A 22,525-nucleotide genomic window follows, 5' to 3' on the forward strand; every position below is an offset into this window, starting at 1 on the left:
GGCGGGCGACGACGTTGCTTAGGAGACGGAGCGTCGCAGCACGTGGGAGAACGTCAGGACGCAGCCTGTGGGGGGGGGGACGCGCTGTTGTGACGCTTTTCCGGTAGCCAAAGCCAGCTGGTGGATGGATTTTTGTTTTTTTTTAAGGTATCCACAGCTTAACGCGTAAAATGGAAGTCATGATAAAAAAATAGCTTTGCGGCATGCAAACCAATAAATGACTATTTAATCAAAGCAGTAAGTGGTTTGGGGTTTTTAAAATAGCTTTATTGTACTCAAACCATGGGACCCAGGTGGCGCTGTGGGTTAAACCATAGAGCCTAGGACTTGCTGATCAGAAGGTCGGCGGTTCAAATCCCCGCGACAGGGTGAGCTCCCATTGCTTGATCCCTGCTCCTGCCAACCTAATAATTATAATTATAATAATTTATTATTTATACCCCACCCATCTGGCTGGGCTTCCCCAGCCACTCTGGGCGGCTTCCAAAAAAATATTAAAATACTGTAATACATCAAACATTAAAAGCTTCCCTAAACAGGGCTGCCTTCAAACCTAGCAGTTCGAAAGCACAAAGTGCAAGTAGATAAATAGGTACCGCTCCGGCGGGAAGGTAAACAGCGTTTCCGTGCGCTGCTCTGGCTTAGTCGTGCTGGCCACATGACCCAGAAGCTGTACACCGGCTCCCCCAGCCAATAAAGCGAGATGAGCACCACAACCCCAGCATCGGTCACGACTGGACCTAATGGTCAGGGGTCCCTTTACCTTTTTACTCAAACCATTGAACAAATACTGTATTTTTTGCCCTATAGGACGCACTTTTCCCCCTCCAAAAAGGGAAGGGGAAATGTGTGTGCGTCCTATGGGGCGAATGCAGGCTTTCGCTGAAGCCTGGAGAGTGAGAGGGGTCGGTGCGCACCTACCCCTCTCCCTTTCCAGGCTTCAGGAAGCTATCCGCAAGCCTTGGGAGCCCGCGGGAGTTCCCCCTGGGCTCCCCTGGCTTGCGCAGAGCTGCCTGCACCCCGAAGCCTGGGTGCGCTGAGCAGTCGCGCCCGGGCTTTGGGTAGCTGTGCGCAAGCCACGGGAGCCCTCCCCCAGCTTGCGCAGAGCTGCCTCTTATCCCGAAGCCCTGGCGCGCTGAGCAGTCGCGCCGGGGCTTCGGGTAGCTGTGCGCAAGCCGCGGGAGGGCTCCCCTGGCTTGCGCAGAGCTGCTTCTTATCCCGAAGCCCCGGCACGCTGAGCAGTCGCGCCGGGGCTTCAGGTAGCTCTCCACAAGGCGCGGGAGCCCAGCGCCAGGATCCCGCGGCTTGCGGAGAGTTGCCTGTTCTGGGGGCTGGGGTCAGGGGAAGCTCGGGCTTCCCCCGCCCCAGCTCCGTGCCTGGGGGGGGGAAATAAATTTTTCCCCTTTATTTCCCCCCCAAAAAACTAGGTGTGCCTTATGGGACGGTGCGTCCTATAGGGTGAAAAATACGGTAATTGTAACAGTGTTTTCTTTTTAAAAACAGCTTTATTCACAGAAACCAATAAACGAATGGTTAAAACAAACAGAATAGCTTTATTGCACACAAATAAATAAATAAATGTAACAGCAGGTTGAGGAGGGGGGTGTTGACTCTGTCCATAATTTTAAAATGTCAGCAGTTTGGTTTTTTTCCTGAATTTAAGATACTTTTAAGGATGCAGCAACAGTACCTGATCAATTCAAAGGCTACAAGACTGTCTACATGAGGAATCTTAAACCTTTGAAGGGCTGCAGCTTTAACCCAACTATGCATCCCTTAACTTTTTACTGTATGTTTGTATGGTGGCAATGCTGTTGTTGTGAGCTGCCTTAGTTCAGGCTGTGATTCACTTGAACAGCAATCGTCTACTATTCCCAAACAATCACGCAAGACCCAACCCTCCTCTTCCACCTAACCAGCAACAGGTAGGCACAACATGGGGAACGGTAAAAAGTGTTCCTATTCTACCCATAAGCAAATTCAGTACATTCATGGGTGTACGTCACAGCTGATACCTTCCTCTTCTATACAAATGTAAATGTAATTAGCATTCTAAAACAGTATTAGTGCCCTGTGCTGGAAATTTCTCCGGTATTCCCAAGCCTATGGTTGATTGTAAGCGGTCTTACAATCTTCAAAACCTGCCTATGAAACTGGCTATCAGCCAAGGATAATTTCAATACAATATAGAACTATTTCAAAATCACGTTTCCCTCACTTGACACACTTTCCCTTTTTAAAACCATGCTAAATATTATGGGTTGCATCCAGTATTAGCTACACTTAGAATAGAACCATTGAAATGAATGGACATGACTAACTTTAAATCCAATGACTCTAACCCAAGCATACCTTGGTTGGATCCAACCCAATATAATTACTGAGCGCATTATTTGTTGTATTTAAATAAAATATCAACATTTACTACTAGTGTGCCCAAGTTTTCAAAATGAACGTTTTAAAAGGCAATCACTCGTACAAGAATCATGAATGAATTACAAACTTTCATACACCCTTCTCACATATGGCTTCTATGTCCACCTCCTGTGAGCTACAGTTCGAACTGAGATAAAAACTGAAAAGGTTTCAACCGACAGGCAAAACAGCAAAAGGAACATGTGGGGAACGCAAGATCCAACTGCAACCAGACCAGCAGCACAACTCACCTCTGAAAACCACCACACACAAACCAAAAGGAAGCCTTTTGTGATCACAAAACACACTTCTATGTTTCTGCTTGTCTGCATAGAGCCAATATGCTTACTGCAGAATGCAACATGAGAATCTGCTAAGCATTTTTAATCATTACATGTTGGATTAACATTCTCTCTTGCAGTGCCTTTTGAAGATGGCATCTTGAAACAATGCGCAAGTTTCACTTCTTAAGTTTTACTTATTTACACGACTTTGAAATGACAGCTGAAGTCATTTTCTCCACAATAACCTATCTGAGCAGGTTTCTGCACATATTTTGTAACACCTGGTGTAACAAAGTACTGATTTTTAAAAAGGTCTTGCATATAAGCCTTGGTAGCCTTAACAGAGTATCGTGTTGTGTTCTACTGATCCTCTTCCGAAAAATCAGTTACTTTGGTTGCTGAATTCCTTCACATAGTTTGAAGCTGATACAGCCTTGGACCTTTTTTCAAGAAATAACCCTGGTCATTTAAAGATCCAATGAAGTTTTCAAAGTCGGCTACCTGGAAGAATCACACAAAGTAAGTTTATTATCTGGAGAGACAAGACACTACACATTATGCTATAAGCCTCTTTCCTCACAAGAAGTTGATATTTAAACTATTTAAATATTTTTCATCAAGAAGGGAATTTCAGAAACAATTTGTGACACAAGTATCTGCTATGTGAAAGGGTGGAAGGATCAAAAATTCACCTAAGCTAATACAAGGCCTGAAGGAGCACCTTGTTTAATTTTTAATTTTTTTTAAAGAGATCATTTTCTATTCATTCTCTAGTTAAAGTGCAGCACGGCACAACTCTCTCTGACTGTCCTAAGTTATCTATACAATTGTCAGTGTTCACACAGTGAAATACTGCAGAAAAAAATAAAATCTGCAGAAATTGCAACAAACTTCAAGATAGTTCACAGGTGTCAGGCTGTTAAAGAAGAAAGGCCAGTTTCAGTGACAACAAAGTTTGCGGCGCTGATGTTAGATGATATATTAGTAGGGCAACCAATCTCAAATCCAATTTCTAAATACACAGGCAAAGTTCAGCCATCAGAGCTGGAGCAATATGATTAAAGTCCTCTGAACCATGGAAGTACAGATGCTGGGATCAGAACCTGTTTTTCCAACTGATAATTCCAATACCAAACTTAATCACTTCCAAATACAAAATTTTATTTTTACTTACTTTTACGTTTACCTCCTTTGCAATCTGCCGGAGCTGTTGAACCTCAAAAAGGCTGTTGTAGGTTCTTTCTGCAATACGATGAAGGGCAGAAACAAACCTCTTTGCTTGCGACCTGTTGCTCATTCCGGAACCGTGTTGCGAGCGATCAAAATCCAACTTCCCAAACTCATCAGAGTAAGTTCCTAACATGCTTGAAGAAGAAACACACGGAAACATCAATAAACAATGAAGGCGTAAAACTAGGCAGAGAAGTGCCTTTGGAAGAGTGAACCATAAGAGCAAGCTTGAAGCTGTTGTTCATTTTCTGCAGGGAATGTAGGTAATCACCAGTGGATTGATCAATTAGAGCTCTAATTAGAGCCAGTGTGGTGTAGTGGTTAAGAGCGGTAGTCTCGTAATCTGGGGAACCGGGTTCGTGTCTCCGCTCCTCCACATGCAGCTGCTGGGTGACCTTGGGCTAGTCACACTTCTTTGAAGTCTCTCAGTCCCACTCACCTCACAGAGTGTTTGTTGTGGGGGAGGAAGGGAAAGGAGAATGTTAGCCGCTTGCAGACTCCTTAAAGGGAGTGAAAGGCGGGATATCAAATCCAAACTCTTCTTCTTCTTCTTCTTCTTCCTCTTCCCCCAGCTGCCAACATCCATGGCTTCTCCCTCCATTCTAGTGTAGAAAACAGCTCCCTGTACCCAATGGGGAATGTGTCATTGGGCCTACTGTGAACATTGGAGCCACTGAATTTGAACAGCTCAATTTGCATATTCCTGCCCAGTACAGTGAGTGGAGGGACAGGAAAATGTGTACATATCACTGAAATAAATAAAAGCACCACCAGGTGTGCACTAGAGCCCCGCAGCCCTTTGGTTTGCTGTAAATTGAGTTTTATTCTGGTGCATACTACCTGTATTTCATTATTTCGATGACATCTTCAGCATCTTCTTTGGTGGCCTTTTCTTTTAATTCTAACCTTGACCGTGCCTTAAACAAACAAACAATAATTAAAATTAAAATGTGTTTTATCCAAGTCATACTCGAGTAGACCTACTGAAATATAGGGGCCTGATTAACTTAAGTCCATTGACTTCAATGGGTACTCCAAGTAGGATTTAGTCAGCAAAAACCCTTTGCAATAACCTCCCTAATTTATTCAGATCAGAAAAGCTACGTGAAAGGAGTTTACATCAGCAGCCGAAAAACACAGACAAATGCACACTACATTTTTCAGTTTGAATGTGGATATAGTTCAGCAAAGCTGCTGAATTTTGTGGCATTTAGGAAAGAACAGAACAGAACAGAACTCCATCCGTGCTGGCAGAGAACACATGCTTCGTACACACAATGCCCCAGGTTTATTCCCTACTTAAAGGACATCAAGTAACCAACCTGGGAAATGTCCCTGTGCCCAGACCTTGGAGAACCACTGACAGATGGAATAAGTAATGCTGGACTAGAGGATTCAATGGCATGACCCAGTTTAAGGCAGTTTCATATAGTTTAAAATTAAAGAGGAAGAATGGGGATTGTTCCATTTAGCAAGCTGAAATGCTTGTGCTGAAGAAATTATTAAAAAGAGCACATCACTAAACTCCGTTCTTGGAACAAAGGCAGCTTAGAGTATCAACGTAATGGACTGGGGAGAGAGAAGTAAAGTTGAATCAGCCACAAGAAAAAGAATGGATAATCCGGGTCACACCAGCAGAATCGTATTTAAAAAGTGAGATATCCAGTGGAATACCTCTATGTCTGCGAGATCTTTTCTGGAATAACACCCAACACCAGACATTAAATTTTAAGGAGTATCTCTACTTTGAGGCTAAAGGTACAAGGGAGCCATTCAGGAAACGGAAGACAGCGAACATGGCTGAGCCCAGTTTGTTAACTTTTAGTATCCTCTATTTTATTTACAGAAAAAGATGGTAGCAGCATTTTTTTTTAAAAAAAAAAGATGGTGAGTGTTTTCCTTGCTCCCCTGGAATCTAAAGAATCCGGCAACTCAGATTTGGTCCAAATCCAGCCCCACCAGGTTGATGGAATTACCGTATTTTTCGCTCCATAAGACGCATCAGACGACAAGACGCACCTAGTTTTTGGAGGAGGAAAACAAGAAAAAAAAATATTCTGAATCTCAGAAGCTAGAACAGCAAGAGGGATCGCTGCGCAGTGAAAGCAGCAATCATTCTTGCTGTTCTGGCTTCTGGGATAGCTGCGCAGCCTGCATTCGCTCCATAAGACGCACAAACGCTTCCCCTTAATTTTTAGGAGGGAAAAAGTGAGTCTTATAGAGCAAAAAATACGGTACATCTATTTATTTAAATTAGGTTTTTTAAAAGAAAATCACTAGCATTTGGGCAGTCTGTCACTTGGCAAAACTTTCCTATTGCAAGAAATCCAAGCGGCAAGAAATACAAAATGAAAGGAAACCTCGGTAAGACGTATCAAGGATTCCAACTGCCGTGTGGTGATAGGTGTGCTGTCTGCTCTTTGGCTTTGTTGTCGGAGTTGAAGGTAGAATTCCTGGAGGACCTGAGCAGCCTCTGGCGATAGCGTGGGGTGCACATACTGACGGGCATAGCCAACATACTTCCTCAACAGCTGGTGCGGAACTGGGTCAAAATTTTCTCCCGGAATGACCTGACAATTGAAAACACGCTTTAGGTATTACGGCATTCCGCTCAGCTCCGGAAGTGGACAGTGCCACCAGATTTGAACCACTGTGGTTCCCACAGGTAAGAGTGGGAGTGAGAAACTTGGGAGACCCAGGCTGAAGTCTCTCACCTCATGTAAGTCACTCTGCCTCACAGATCCTCACAACACAAGGTAGATTGTGAGAATGGCTGTAACACATGTAAAGACGCTTTGAGCGCTGAAATGCTATATAGGAAACACAATGGCTGAGAGCCTCTCTACCTCTCTTTTAAATCAGAACCAGTGAAGGTGGTGAAGGTCCTGTGTGAGTGTCTGGAGGCGGTTGGAGGATGGATGGCGGCTAACAGATTGAGGTTGAATCCTGACAAGACAGAAGTACTGTTTTGGGGAGACAGGAGGCGGGCAGGTGTGGAGGACTCCCTGGTCCAGAATGGGGTAACTGTGCCCCTGAAGGACCAGGTGCGCAGCCTGGGAGTCATTTTGGACTCACAGCTGTCCATGGAGGCGCAGGTCAATTCTGTTTCCAGGGCAGCTGTTTACCAGCTCCATCTGGTACGCAGGCTGAGACCCTACCTGCCCGCGGACTGTCTTGCCAGAGTGGTGGCATGCTCTAGTTATCTCCCGCTTGGACTACTGCAATGTGCTCTACGTGGGGCTACCTTTGAAGGTGACCCAGAAACTACAACTAATCCAGAACGCGGCAGCTAGACTGGTGACTGGGAGAGGCCGCCGAGACCACATCACACCGGTCTTGAAAGACCTACATTGGCTCCCAGTACGTTTCTAAGCACAATTCAAAGTGTTGGTGCTGACCTTTAAAGCCCTAAACGGCCTCGGTCCAGTATATCTGAAGGAGCGTCTCCACCCCCATCGTTCTACCCGGACACTGAGGTCCAGCGCTGAGGGCCTTCTGGCGGTTCCCTCACTGCGAGAAGCCAAGTTACAGGAAACCAGGCAGAGGGCCTTCTCGGTAGTGGCTCCCTCCCTGTGGAACGCCCTCCCACCAGATGTCAAAGAGAACAACAACTACCAGACTTTTAGAAGACATCTGAAGGCAGCCCTGTTTGGGGAAGCTTTTAATGTTTGATATATTACGGTATTTTAATATTTTGTTGGAAGCCACCCTGAGTGGGCGGGATATAAATATTATTATTATTATTATCTCACCTCATATAAGTCACTCTGCCTCACAGATCCTCACAACACTGGGTAGATTGTGAGAATGGCTACAACACAAGTAAAAACGCTTTGAACACTGAAATGCTATATAGCAAACATAATGGCTGAGATCCAGCTTCCCATCCTGAGTGTAAGTGGAAAATGTTTTTGGTTTTTGTGCAAAGAGGGGAGGATGATAGACTTCCATCCATTGGCAGATCTTTGTACTTTATGGGATATCATCAGAGGAACTGGGAGTTGGCAAGAGGGGCAGTTGTTGGGAAGCGGGGAGTGGAAAAGCCCCCGTACACCACCACACAGGGCACTCGAGAGTCCCAGCTACTTATACACAAACATGGGCTTCATTTATTTTGAATACTTATTTCCTGCTTTATATTCCCCAAGGGTGTCAGGCTTCAGGGACTCGGCTCCCCACCCACCCACCGTTTGGCGGTAGATAAGCAGAGCAAAGTGAAAGGAGTCTCTTACCAGTAAGAAATTTTAATGATCACAGCGAGAAAACAAAGAATCCATTCCTAGGGATGAAGGTGCTCCCAATTAAGGCTTCCACCCACTTCCCCCCTAGTCATCCACATCACTTCCGCGTCTGGCAACCTGATCTCACAACCACTGTGCTTTCTGTATTGCCACTTATCTGCTCTCCTTGACCAGCGAAAGGGAGTCTGTTAACCCTTACTCTTCCAGTGTTTCTTCTCCTAGCTCTTCCCCATCCAGTATTTCTCAGCTTCTGCTTTCTGAACTATGTCCCTCTGCAAACCATTGTTCCAAATCTATACTGTCCCACTGCTTCTGGGAAGATTCCGGATCCTGATCAGGGAGAGGGGGAGGGGGGTCTCCCACCATTTCTCCTCAATGCAGCCCTCCTCAGCACGGTCCCTGACAAAGGGTCTCTCAGAAAGGGACTTACAAAAACCCTCAGAATAAAAATTATATCTAAATCTGGTATTGATAACAGAAATCTCCCTGTGGCATCCAGTTTCAGGAAGCATTTCCTGTCCTCAAACTTCGCCTTTCTTTTTATTACCACAAAATTCAGACTTGGATGTGAAAACCCCATTTAGATACAGTAGCACCCTAGATACTTAACAAAAACAGGAGAAAAATCGAACAAGCGAGCTCCTAGAATTCATTTCATGGCAGCCTCTGATCATTGCCTAGAGAGAGAAGATGGTATAGGCCCAGGAAATCTGAACAGTATGTACTACCTTTAATCTTTCCAACAACGGTTTGTCTGAAACGGCTTCAAGGACCGATATGTTCGAATTCTGAGAGCTTGAGCGAAGCACTACAGCACTGCTGCACCCACTCTGTTTTCCTGCTCGCATTGCCATCACGTGTTCGGAAAGCAGGTAGTCATGATCTTCATTCGGTATATCCAGCAGTATGAACACCAAGTCAAATCGCGACAATAAAGCGCTCCCCATTCTACACGGAAAGAAAAATCAGCAAGTACAGTGCATGTTCTTAAACACCCACCCACACCCCTGGGTATACTCTTTCTATAGCACACCTGAAAACATAGTGTGGAGAATTCAAAATAATTTGAGGTCTCTTCAGCAGAAGAAATTCTATATGAAGGTTTACATCAATTTGAACATACCGTACCTTTCCGTGTATAAGACTAGGTGTTTTTTACTGAAAAAATACCCTATTTTTCGCCCCATAGGGCGCACCAGCCCATAGGGTGCACCTATTTTTTTTGGAATGGGGAATAAAGGGGAAAAATTTATTTCCCCCGCAGGCGCAGGGCTGGGGCGGGGGAAGCCCGAGCTTCCCTCGACCCCAGCCCCCAGTACAGGCTGCTATCCGCAACCCTAGGGAGACCGGCGCAACATCACGCCGGTCTCCCCAGGCTTGCGGAGAGCTGCCCGAAGCCCGGGGCGCGCTCTTCAGCGCACCCCAGGCTTCGGGATGCAGGCAGCTCTGCGCAACCCTTGGGAGACCGGCACGAAGTTGCGCCAATCTCCCAAGGGTTGCGCAGAGCTTCCTGAAGCCTGGAGAGCGAGAGGGGTCGATGCGCACCGACCCCTCTTGCTCTCCAGGCTTCAGCGAAAGCCTGCATTCACCCCATAGGACGCACACACATTTCCCCTTCATTTTTGGAGGGGAAAAGTGCGTCCTATAGGGCGAAAAATACGGTATGTTTAAAATAGAGGGTCGTCTTGTACATGGGTAGTGCCTAGGGGGAACGTGGGATTGGTTGATGCCGCGAGCTGGAGATGGTATGTAGCGTGTTATTGGTGTCTGCAGCGAGGGGTGGTGTTGACTGGGTGTTGCTGCGGCAATTGGGCAGGCAATAGGCTGTTTCTGCCGGCGAGGGGACAGATGTTAGGAGGCTGTTGAGACGCAAGCAAGTGTTAGCTTTGGCCAGGCAGGTGAGTGATTTTCAATCAGAACAATACAAATACAGTGGTGCCTTGGGTTACAGACGCTTCAGGTTACAGACTCCGCTAACCCAGAAACAGTACCTCGGGTTAAGAACTTTGCTTCAGGATGAGAACAGAAATCGTGCTCCGGCGGCGCGGCAGCAGCGGGAGGCCCCATTAGCTAAAGTGATGCTTCAGGTTAAGAACAGTTTCAGGTTAAGAACGGACCTCCGGAACGAATTAAGTACTTAACCCAAGGTACCACTGTACAACATGTAGGCTAATAGTTAGTAGAAAATATATACAGTGGTGCCTCGCAAGACGGAAAACCCGCAAGACGAAAGGGTTTTCCATTTTCAGAGGTGCTTCACAGGACGAATTTCTCTATGGGCTTGCTTCGCAAGACGAAAATGTTTTGCGATTTTTGAGGTTTTTTTCGCTCCCCAACCCCTTTTTCTAAAGCGCTAAGCTGCTAATAGCCTTTTAGCAGCTAATCCGCTAATCCCTTAAGGCTTTAATAGCCGTTAATAGCCCTTAAACTGCTAATAGCGCTAATCCGCTAATGGGCTTGCTTTGCAAGACGAAAAAACCGCAAGACGAAGAGACTCGCGGAACGGATTCTTTTCGTCTTGCGAGGCACCACTGTAATAGAATAATGAATATCATTATTCTATATTTTCTACTAACTATTAGCCTACGTGTTGTGTTTGTATTGTTGTGAGGAGAGTGGTTTTTGGCAACCCTCCCCCCCCCCCCCGTAAAAAATCTCAATAACTCTGGGCAATCTCCCTCATTTTCTTAATTTTTAGTCCCCAAAAATAGGGGTATCTTATACATGGGGACGTGTTATACACGGAAAAGTACCGTAATCTGTTTGCTTTTTGTTCAGAATTTTACAACATTCAGCAGGGAAAAAAATGGGATGGGGGGGAGGGTATTCACATTGAACATTTAAAAGGAGAAATAAGTAACTCCCTCCAGAAAGGTCACCTTTCGGACAAAATCTGTGAAGCAGGCTTAAAAGTCATTTTTTAAATGAAAAAAATCCCCCCTTCTTTCTTTCTGATGCATGCATTTTAAAAGTACAGTGGTGCCTCGCAAGACGAAATTAATTCGTTCTGCGAGTTTTTTCGTCTTGTGAATTTTTTCGTCTTGCGAAACACCAATGTGTATTGACGGTTTCCCATAGGAATGCATTGGCGGTTTTTAAAAAAAGGCGCAAGACGTTTTCGTCCTGCGAAGCAAGCCCATAGGGAAATCCGTCTTGCGAAGCAACTCAGAAAACGAAAAACTCTTTCGTCTTGCGAGTTTTTCGTCTTCCGAGGCATTCGTCTTGCGAGGTACCACTGTACTTACTTTAAATTCTCAGATACTGTTTTGGCCTTGTTGTAGTGTCCCCCAACCGGATTTGCAGCCGCTATTATTGACGTCCTCGCTGGCAAACTGCAAACAATACCAGCCTTGGCGAGGCTGATGCTTTGCTGTTCCATAGCTTCCAGCAAGGCTTGGTGCTGGTTACCCATCTTATCAAACTCATCTATTCCACAAATACCTGAAAAACAAAACGACAAAAAGAGAGGTGTCATTCCCTTACTCTCATAAACTTGATATGTGAAAGGCAGCGGAGAGTGAAGACGATGCGCCAAAAACTTGTTTGAACCAGCACTTTCTACAACTGGAACTAAGCAATCTCTATTTCATAGAATCATAGAATCATAGAGTTGGAAGAGACCACAAGGGCCATCGAGTCCAACCCCCTGCCAAGCAGGAAACACCATCAGAGCACTCCTGACATATGGTTGTCAAGCCTCTGCTTAAAGACCTCCAAAGGAGGAGACTCCACCACACTCCTTGGCAGAAAATTCCACTGTCGAACAGCTCTTACTGTCGGGAAGTTCTTCCTAATGTTTAGGTGGAATCTTCTTTCTTGTAGTTTGGATCCATTGCTCCGTGTCTGCTTCTCTGGAGCAGCAGAAAACAACCTTTCTCCCTCCTCTATGTGACATCCTTTTATATATTTGAACATGGCTATCATATCACCCCTTAACCTCCTCTTCTCCAGGCTAAACATGCCCAGCTCCCTTAGCCGTTCCTCATAAGGCATCGTTTCCAGGCCTTTGACCATTTTGGTTGCCCTCCTCTGGACACGTTCCAGTTTGTCAGTGTCCTTCTTGAACTGTGGTGCCCAGAACTGGACACAGTACTCCAGGTGAGGTCTGACCAGAGCAGAATACAGTGGCACTATTACTTCCCTTGATCTAGATGCTATACTCCTATTGATGCAGCCCAGAATTGCATTGGCTTTTTTAGCTGCCGCGTCACACTGTTGGCTCATGTCAAGTTTGTGGTCAACCAAGACTCCTAGATCCTTTTCACATGTACTGCTCTCAAGCCAGGTGTCACCCATCTTGTATTTGTGCCTCTCATTTTTTTTGCCCAAGTGCAATACTTTACCTTTCTCCCTGATAAAGTTCATCTTGTTTGTTTTGGCCCAGTTGTGTTTTAAAAAAGCATGGCAATAGGTTCTGGCAAACTTTAGCATTTGCCATTGTCAGGATCCGCAGGCATTGAAGTGGGCTGCACATATACGGTTAGTCATGCCAACCCACCCATCAGATTATCAGTGCCAGAAGTAAAGCCAGTAGTGATCATCTACTTGAAAAGAAGGGGAACTTAATGTGGACTAGAGTGGTCCAATGCAGAAGAGGAAAAGGTTCCTGCCTGCATGACAAGCTATGCCTGATGAAATTCCCTCATTTGCAAAACTATAGAAAGTGGAGAAGACCTGGAGATGCAAAGAAGTAGAGGGAACGTTCTTTCATATGTGGTGGACTTGTAAAAGGGTAAAGGCATATTGGGAAATGATCCATAATGAATTGGGGGGAAAATGTTTAAAAGTAAAGGTAGAGGTAAAGGGACCCCTGACCATTAGGTCTAGTCGTGGCCGACTCTGGGGTTGCGGCGCTCATCTCGCTTTATTGGCCAAGGGAGCCGGCGTACAGTCATGTGGCCAGCATGAGTAAGCCACTTCTGGCGAAACAGAGCAGCGCACGGAAACGCCGTTTACTTTCCCGCAGGAGTGGTACCTATTGATCTACTTGCACTTTGACGTGCTTTTGAACTGCTAGGTTGGCAGGAGCAGGGACTGAGCAACGGGAGCTCACCCCGTTGCGGGGATTTGAACCGCCGACCTTCTGATCGGCAAGTTCTAGGCTCTGTGGTTTAACCCACAGCGCCACCTGCGTCCCTAAAAAGTACTTTAAAAGTACTTTCCCCAAAAAAACAGAGTCCTTTCTGTTGGGGATAATTAGGGCTGAAATTCCCAAGTGTAAAAAAAGGTTGCTTATGTATGCCACTACTGTGACCCATGTTTTGTTAGCCGCAAAATGGAACACGAGCAAGGTCCCAAACAAAGAAGAATGGCAACTGAAGTTGACAGAATATGTACAACTTGCAGACTTAGCATATAGAATAAGAGAACAAGAAGAGCATACGTTTAAAGCAGATTGGAAAACGTTTATTGAATATATGGGAAATAATTGTATATAGCTGGAAACACTTGCAGCATTAAGATAAATTCAACAGTGCAAATAAGTTTTGATGGATGTAATAATGGAATACTGAATGGTATTGTTTTTGTAAAATATGCAGGGATTTATTATGAACCATGGGATTAAACCGGGGATATAACCAGGGATTAAAATGAACCATGGAAAGAGAAGAAAGGAAGTCACTGATATCTTAAGGATGTAAAATGAGTATTTTAAATTGTAAAACAGAAAATTTAATAAAGTTTGTGTGTGTGTGTGAGAGAGAGAGAGAGAGAGAGAGTGTAGACCTGTCCTCATTGCAACTGGCCACCCTAATTCAGCCAATCACCATGGTACTGTAAGTATTCTGCCCACCCTGTGAGCTGGATCATCTTCCAGTAGAGTATCAAATACCCAGACGGAAAAGGTGGGGAAAGCAACTAACTTCCTACAAGATCACAAACGAGGAATGGACTAGTTATAGCCTTCTGTGTTGTAGTACCAAAGTCAATGTGAAAAAGTAATAATAATAATAATAATTTATTATTTATACCCCGCCCATCTGGCTGGGTTTCCCCAGCCACTCTGGGCGGCTTCCAAAAGAATATTAAAATACTGTGATACATCAAACATTAAAAGCTCCCCTAAACAGGGCTGCCTTCAGATGTCTTCTAAAAGTCTGGTAGTTGTTGTTCTCTTTGACATCTGATGGGAGGGCGTTCCACAGGGAGGGCGCCACTACCGAGAAGGCCCTCTGCCTGGTTCCCTGTAACTTGGCTTCTCGCTGTGAGGGAACCGCCAGAAGGCTCTCGGTGCTGCACCTCAGTGTCCGGGTAGAGCGATGGGGGTGGAGACGCTCCTTCAGGTATACTGGACCGAGGCCGTTTAGGGCTTTAAAGGTCAGCACCAACACTTTGAATTGTGCTCGGAAACGTACTGGGAGCCAATGTAGGTCTTTCAAGACCGGTGTTATATGGTCTCGGCGGCTGCTCCCAGTCACCAGTCTGGCTGCTGCATTCTGGATTAGTTGTAGTTTCCGGGTCACCTTCAAAGGTAGCCCCACGTAGAGTGCATTGCAGTAGTCCAAGCGGGAGATAACCAGAGCATGCACCACTCTGGCGAGGCAGTTCGCGGGCAGATAGGGTCTCAGCCTACGTACCAGATGGAGCTGGTACACAGCTGCCCTGGACACGGATTTAACCTGTGCCTCCATGGACAGCTGTGAGTCCAAAATGACTCCCAGGCTGTGCACCTGATCCTTCAGGGGCACAGTTACCCCAGTCAGGACCAGGGAATCCTCCACACCTGCCCGCCTCCTGTCCCCCAGAAACAGTACTTCTGTCTTGTCAGGATTCAATCTCAATCTCAAAAGTGCTTTGAAGGCTACAGCCACAGTTTTATAAGATTTCTAGAACTAACAAGGTGATGTACCATACCAGCTGAAGGGATTATGCATCAGCTCAAAGTTTCCAGATACAGAGAGGATCACTTCTATAGTACCTTGATCTCCAAGCACAAGGGCACCAGCTTCCAAGGAAAAATCTCCAGAAGAACTGTCTCTGGACAGAGTTACAGTCAGACCAGCTGCAGTCGTCACATTGCCACACACATACACACCACGAGGTGCAATATTGCACACAGCCTAAGAAACAAATGGTAAAGACTAGTTTTGCATGCTATGCATTTACTTATACTAAAAAGAACAACATCCCCATTGAAGAATATACGTCTTTTCCCTGCATTCAGATTGATATAGCTGGCGCTAAAGTATACCGTATTTTTTGCTCTATAAGACTCACTTTTTCCCTCCTAAAAAGTAAGGGGAGATGTGTGTGCGTCTTATGGAGTGAATGCAGGCTGCGCAGCTATCCCAGAAGCCAGAACAGCAGTGAAAGTGGCAATCCCTCTTGCTGTTCTGGCTTCTGAGATTCAGATTTTTTTTTTCTTGTTTTCCTCCTTCAAAAACTAGGTGCGTCTTGTGGTCTGGTGCGTCTTATAGAGCAAAAAATACAGTACTTTTCAAAAACACTTTGGATGTCGGTAAGAAAAAACAACAAATAAACGCTATTTATTTATTAATAAATGAATATACCTGCAGCATCTGACTCTTCCCCAGTCCTGGATCTCCAACCACCAGAAGATGAGGGTCTCCTCGAATAGGAATCCGATTTTTATCATCCATATACTTTTGACAGCCTCCAAACAATGCCAACACTAAGCCAGCTTTCACAATCTGTTAAATGGAAGCACGATACATAAAGTACTGGAACGGATTAGCTCAAGGCAGCGGCACATACTCCACATGTGGTGTGTTCATACCTCATACCTTGAGAATCCCAGCATGAAGAGATGCAGACACAATGGCAAAGTACTAAATAGACGCAGGTCCTGCTCTTAAAATGCTCATTATCCAAAATTTTATCTGAACACAAAGAATTATACCCAAACCTCACTACACAAACAGCTGATTCAGGTATCTGAACAGCCGGAGTTTGTTCACTTCCTTACTTGTTTTGAGTTTTGCTGGTAGGCAGCAGACATTCTGGGCAGAAAGCAGGGAGGGAGGGAAGGAAATCAAACAAATCAGGGAACAGGAGACTAATCAGACTAATCAGTTCTTCCTTTGTCTTTTGCTGGTTGCCTTAAGCAGTTCTGGGCAGAAACTATGGAGGAAAGGAAGGAGACTAGACTACAAACACAGACTAGAAATGTCACCATTAGAAATAATGGAAATTGTCAGCTCATTATGTGAAAACTCGCCTAGCAAACGATTTCCTGGGAATAAATGGTGTTCAAAAAGCAGGACCTGGGTGTATCAGAAACAAGATTGATGGCTTCATTGTTTTAAATTCACATGAAATCTATTTATTGAAAATAGAAACAAGAAACTTCTATAAAAATAACTACGAACACTTCCACCATAGCATAACAACTGAAAAGTGAAAACATACGTTTTTAAAAATGAAAAGGAAGCCAATGTCCAATTTGTCAGGGGGCTTCAGAACAGGCCTAGGCCATATGAGTAAACATGGGATTTATTTTTTGTAATGCTAACATAACTGACTGAATCCTACAAGGGGCAGGGAAACAAAAGAACAAAGAACATCCCGATCTTATATTCCAAGTTACTCATTCTGGATTGCTAACCAGTTGACAAAAACTAGGTTATGGGGGAGACGGGGGACCTTTTCCAGTGAGCATTTAGAACAGCCATCAGAATTTTTCCATTGGTTCCACTTACCTCATGACCGTAGATAGTAGGACAAAGAGAACTAGAAGGAAGAGAAAAACCAAATTAACACATAATTTAAAACAAGTACCCAGGGCAGTGCATGTTCTGTGTCAATAAACCCCCTCCCCCAAGTGTTTTGCTAAAAGAATATAGATTTCATAGCATAAACTGAATTCTACATACATGGTGCTATTTAAGCAAATCTGCATGCACAGTTCACGGTTTATTCTGCTCCTAGCAGTCATGGAGAGGGGCAAGGTGCTATGTAGGGCACTGAGTTAATGGCCATACACCCCTGCTTTGGCTTCTAATTGAAAGGTAAAGGAGCCCTGGACAGTTAAGTCCAGTCAAAGGCAACTATGGGGTTGCAGCGCTCATCTCGCTTTCAGGCCAAGGGAGCCAGCATTTGTCCACAGACAGCTTACCAGGTCATGTGGCCAGCAGGACTAAACTGCTTCTGGCACAATGGAGCACCGTGACGGAAGCCAGAGCGCACAGAAACGCCGTTTACCTTCCCGCTGCAGCAGTACCTATTTATCTACTTGCACTGGTGTGCTTTCAAACTGCTAGGTGGGCAGGAGCTGGGACAGAACAATGGGAACTCACTCCTTCTCACAGACTTGAACTGCCGATCTCACGATCAACAAGCACGAGAGGCTCGGTGGTTTAGACCACAGCGCCACCGGCATCCACTTCCTGTAAGCAGAGAGGCCCTGTAATAGATGGATTGCCTACTTGCCTGCTCTTTGCCTTGCCTGCTGCTTCTCTGTCCGCATGCTGCTGCCCATTTCGGTGAGATGACCACTACACTCATACTTCTGCTGGCCACCTCACTAAGTGAAGAACATACAGGGTCCACCATTTGCTCCCAACTAAGCCCACCGCACTGAGAAATATATTGTGCTGACATGTACCTGCTTTTGGCAGCTTCCCCAAGAGAAATAAATATTCTGCCCATAGGCTACTGCTTGCCTGAGTGGAAGAGGAATGAAGAGGAATGAATGCCTCTCCCCACAAGATGATGCTCCCTGCCTGAAGGACAGGGGCTGCCCACTGTGGCCCATGCTAGCCACCTGAGGGAGAAAAACTGGCCACTGTGATCTCATGCTGATGCTGCCTATTTCACAGACTGGCCACTGTGTCCTCACACAACTGTGTCCAACCAGAAGGAGAGACACAGGCCATTGTGATGTCATGCTGATGCTGAAGGAGAGAGAAAATGGCCAATGTACCAGCCCACAACTGCTGTTCACCTGAATAACAAGGAGACACTGCCTGGCACGCCAACACATTGCTCACCATGTTCATGAGAATTATGTCCTTTGCACCTTGGACCAAACTGGGGTTTCTTAACTTGCTTTTACTCTCCTGTTCCTGCATATTAGGTTCCCTTACCAGAGGTCTATAATAACAAGGTAATGAATCAACCCCATTTATTTGTACACAAAAGGTAGGTAAAGGACACCTGGACGGTTAAGTCCAGTCAAAGGCTACTATGGAGTTGTGGCACTCATCTCGCTTTCAGGCCAAGGGAGCCAGCATTTGTCCACAGACAACTTTCCAGGCCACGTGGCCAGCAGGACTAAACTGCTTCCGGCGCAATGGAGCACCATGATGGAAACCAGAGCGCACGGAAACACCATTTACCTTCCCACCACAGTGGTACCTATTTATTTACTTGCACTGGCGTGCTTTAGAACTGCTAGGTTGGCAGGAGCTGGGACAGAGCAACGGGAGTTCGCAATGTCAGGGATTCGAACCACCGACCTTCTGATTGGCAAGCCCAAGAGGCTCAGTGGTTTAGACCACAGTGCCACCCTAACCTGGCTTCTAATTAACAAGAGTAGCCTACACATTTTCAAATTTCTTCCTGCATCTATAACAGCTGGTAACAAAAAAAGGACATTTTTTAAGAATGCTGATATTTTTAGATCTCAATGATCAAATCAATTTCCTTACACAGAATTATGAAATGCACACTGGCCTGGTAATAGCTTGATAGCAATTACAGAAATAGAAAGGATGCTTGGGTTTTCTTACCAAGTCTCACAACTACCACTCCTACGCAAGCGTCGAAACCTAAGTTCTTAACAATACAATGATCCTGCCAAAGTTCAGCACTTTAAGACCCATTGGGTGGAATTAACTAACTTTTACTCAGAGGAGACCTTTTGAAATTAGTGGACTTAACTTTGACATGTACATGTTCATTAATTTAAATGTGTCTACCCTGGTTAAAACTTCATTGAATACTACCCATTGATTTCAGTCACTTTATCTCTTCTTTTGAGATCAAGATAAGTTAATATCAGAACTGTTTTATTTATAAGTTTTATTTTTATTTTATAAGTGTATTTATGGACACTTATCAAAGTGTACTAGTTACACAAGCAGTACCTGCACTCAGTGTCTCCCCCCCCCCCCCCCGCCAAAGCATCAGATAGCTCAGAACAATGTCCTAGACTCCAAGGAGCATTGAATGAGCATTTAAGATTCCTCTTCTAAACCCCCCCCCCCCGAAATCCTGTACAATCTGCTTCATGTCCCAAACTTAGCAGTCAGCCATCTAGTTCCAGATAAGTAGAATGGAGAACAGAACAGGTTGTTCCAGCTTGGAGCAAGTTATGTGTTTCAATGATTATTTTAAAAGGAGATTCTTCTGTAGAAAAACAGATTCATGCACACACTTCCTTCTTTCCTTACATTAAATGAATTAAGGGGTCCGGAAGTGAAAAACTGAAGAGGAGAGGGCGTCATGAGTGGATCGTCTGGGGTTGTTGAAACAAGATAGTATGCAAAGTCTAATATTCACAATGACATGCAAGAAGTGACATACTTGACAATGAGCTTAAACAGGTTCTCTTCTGCTTGTATTTCCCGGACAGCATAAAGATCTTTAAGTGAAAACTCCATGCCGGCTTGGTGGTTGATTCCATGTTCATAGTCCTTGACTTTCTGTCCTTTAGTGTTGCTGATAGAGTTTGCTTCGATGTACAACAGGAAGACACATTTATCATTTTTATTTCTAGATGCGCCTGTTAAAATATCACAGCAACAATCACATTATTCTCCCTATATAGGGATATTACAGTAAAAAACACACCCCAAAAACCACTAGTTTCAAACACAGGGTGATAATTCCTGAATACAAGATATATACAAGAACTATAACACTTTCAATAAACGTAAAGGGACCCCTGACCATTAGGTCCAGCCGTGGCCAACTCTGGGCTTGCGGCGCTCATCTCACTTTACAGGCCGAGGGAGCTTCCGGGTCATGTGGCCAGCATGACTAAGCCGCTTCTGGGGAACCAGAGCAGCGCACGGAAATGCCGTTTACCTTCCTGCCAGAGCGGTACCTATTTATCTACTTGCATTTTGATGTGCTTTCGAACTGCTAGGTTGGCAGGAGCAGGGACCGAGCAACAGGAGCTCACCCTGTCGCGGGGATTCGAACCGCCAACCTTCTGATCGGCAAGTCCTAGGCTCTGTGGTTTAACCCACAGCGCCACCCGCATCCCAACACTTTCAATATACTGACCAAAATCAGTTTTGAAATCACACCACGATAACGATCTTGACCTGGCAATATGCAGCAATATATCGCTCCTCGCATGAGGGCAGCTGATTTCAAGGCACCACCGATATTGCACAATGATCTCAGCGATAACGCTGCTGTTCTAAGCTGGCTTTCCTCACACTAAGGGAGGCAAGGGCAGCTGACGCCATCACTTCAAGGCACCGTGGAGCACCTTTTCTCAGACAGCAGGAAAGTAGGGTCCACGGTGGATGTGGATCTTCACTGGCTGCCACGGTGGATGTGGATAGCAGCCACGGTGGATGTGGATCTTCACTGGCTGCCCCCACAGACAGTGGCTTGATGCACCCCCCCCATCCCCGCCCACTAAAATCATGCGGTGGAGGTGACTCTGTTTCCTCTCCTCCTCTCACCCATCCGATCTCTGCAGCTGCTCCTTCCCTCATCCCCACGCCTGATCTCCAATTTCAGACATCGTGATATATCAGATTACAGTGGTACCTCGGTTTACGAATTTAATCCGTCCGGAAGTCTGTTCTTAAACCAAAGCCGTTCTTAAACCGAGGTGTGTTTTCCCTAATGAGGCCTCCCGCCGCTGGTGCCCTTCCTCTGTTCGGATTCCATTCTTATACCGAGGTAAAGTTCGCAAACCGGGACGCTACTTCCGGTTTTGCGGAGTTTGTAAACCGAATCGTTTGTAAACGGGGCTGTTCTTAAACCGAGGTGCCACTGCATTGCAATGTTTAAAAGGTAAAGGGACCCCTGACCATTAGGTCCAGTCGTGACCGACTCTGGGGCTTGTGGCGGTCATCTCGCTTTATTGGCCGAGGGAGCCAGCGTACAGCTTCCGGGTCATGTGGCCAGCATGACTAAGCCACTTCTGGCGAACCAGAGCAGTGCACGGAAACGCCATTTACCTTCCTGCCGGAGTGGTACCTATTTATCTACTTGCACTTGGACGTGCTTTTGAACTGCTAGGTTGGCAGGAGCAGGGACCGGGCAACTCATCCCGCCACAGGGATTCAAACTGCCGACCTTCTCTGCGCCCACAGCGCCACCTGCGTTGCAATGTTTAGGTGCTGATACATCGCAATGTTGAAATCCATATATCACTCAGCCCTAGTCTCTTTTCTAGTATACCTAAAATCCTTCGCTTACTAGGGGCTACCCCACATTATGTTCAAAAAATTACTTTGCAGAGGTAACTACCGTAGAGCTATCAAAATTTTCAAAGATAGCCAGTCCATCGTTTGGCTTTTGAAAAATAGGGGGTCCTCACTAATTGAGACCCACTGCACTATACTATTGCAGCTCTCCCTAAGATAATTTCTTATTAGATTAGATTCACGCATGTAGATACCATTGTCAGGTACAGTGGTGCCTCGCAAGACGAAAAGAATCCATTCCGTGAGTCTCTTCGTCTAGCGGTTTTTTCGTCTTGCGAAGCAAGCCCATTAGCGGATTAGCGGATTAGCGGTTTAGCGGCTATTAAAGGCTATTAAAGGCTTAAGGGATTAGCGGATTAGCTGCTAAAAGGCTATTAGCAGCTTAGTGCCTTAGAAAAAGGGGGTGGGGAGCGAAAACCCCCCCCCCCAGGAATCGCAAGACATTTTCGTCTTGCGAAGCAAGCCCATAGCAAATTCGTTTTGCGAAGCACCTCCAAAACGGAAAACCCTTTCATCTAGCGGGTTTTCCGTCTTGCGAGGCATTCGTCTTGCGGGGCACCACTGTAGTTGGATTACTTTGGTCGCCTCCCCTCACTCTGCCAAAAGCAGAGAAAACTTGCACAAATGTCAACATACAAAAGCTATGGCCAGTTATAGTGTACCTTCCTCAGTGTTTGACACTTTGACAATGCCTGTGACGGTAATCACATCTCCCGGAACGCAGCTGTCCACCAGATCCTGTGCCAATTCACATTCTATTGTTCGAGGAATTCTTCCCGCTTCTCGCTGATCATCGGACATGAGCTCTTGAATCCTAGAATTATGTTATAATACTTTAGTATTCGTGATATTTGTCAGGGGCTGGACTGAAGACAAATGGTGGGGGCCGCCGCCCCCTTCCCCTGTACCTTCCTGAGAACAGGAGGACAGTATAGATTTAGAACAGTGGTTTGCAGAAGGGCATAGTTCAGAAGCTGCAGAGGGGAGAAGCTGGGGAATA

General features: G+C 45.5%; 1 protein-coding gene across 2 annotated transcripts in view; it reads right to left on the bottom strand.

Moving 5' to 3' along the window:
* Nucleotides 1–1,485: 1,485 nt before the first annotated feature.
* MCM8 (minichromosome maintenance 8 homologous recombination repair factor) overlaps nt 1,486–22,525 on the bottom strand; it is a 32,399-nt gene continuing 11,359 nt past the window's right edge. For both annotated transcript variants that reach the window (XM_083431938.1, XM_083431939.1), the window contains exons 9-19: nt 22,188–22,339; nt 19,658–19,856; nt 16,831–16,861; nt 15,682–15,822; nt 15,090–15,231; nt 11,416–11,611; nt 8,899–9,118; nt 6,290–6,499; nt 4,770–4,846; nt 3,874–4,063; nt 1,486–3,200 (exon numbers count right to left, since the gene is read on the bottom strand). In XM_083431938.1, coding sequence (XP_083288064.1) covers nt 3,108–3,200; nt 3,874–4,063; nt 4,770–4,846; nt 6,290–6,499; nt 8,899–9,118; nt 11,416–11,611; nt 15,090–15,231; nt 15,682–15,822; nt 16,831–16,861; nt 19,658–19,856; nt 22,188–22,339 — 1,651 coding nt within the window. In that variant the 3' untranslated portion in view covers nt 1,486–3,107. The remainder of the gene's footprint in view (nt 3,201–3,873; nt 4,064–4,769; nt 4,847–6,289; nt 6,500–8,898; nt 9,119–11,415; nt 11,612–15,089; nt 15,232–15,681; nt 15,823–16,830; nt 16,862–19,657; nt 19,857–22,187; nt 22,340–22,525) is intronic.

Source organism: Podarcis tiliguerta, assembly GCF_965153285.1.
Source record: "Podarcis tiliguerta genome assembly, chromosome: 3".
Classification (NCBI taxonomy): domain Eukaryota; kingdom Metazoa; phylum Chordata; class Lepidosauria; order Squamata; family Lacertidae; genus Podarcis; species Podarcis tiliguerta.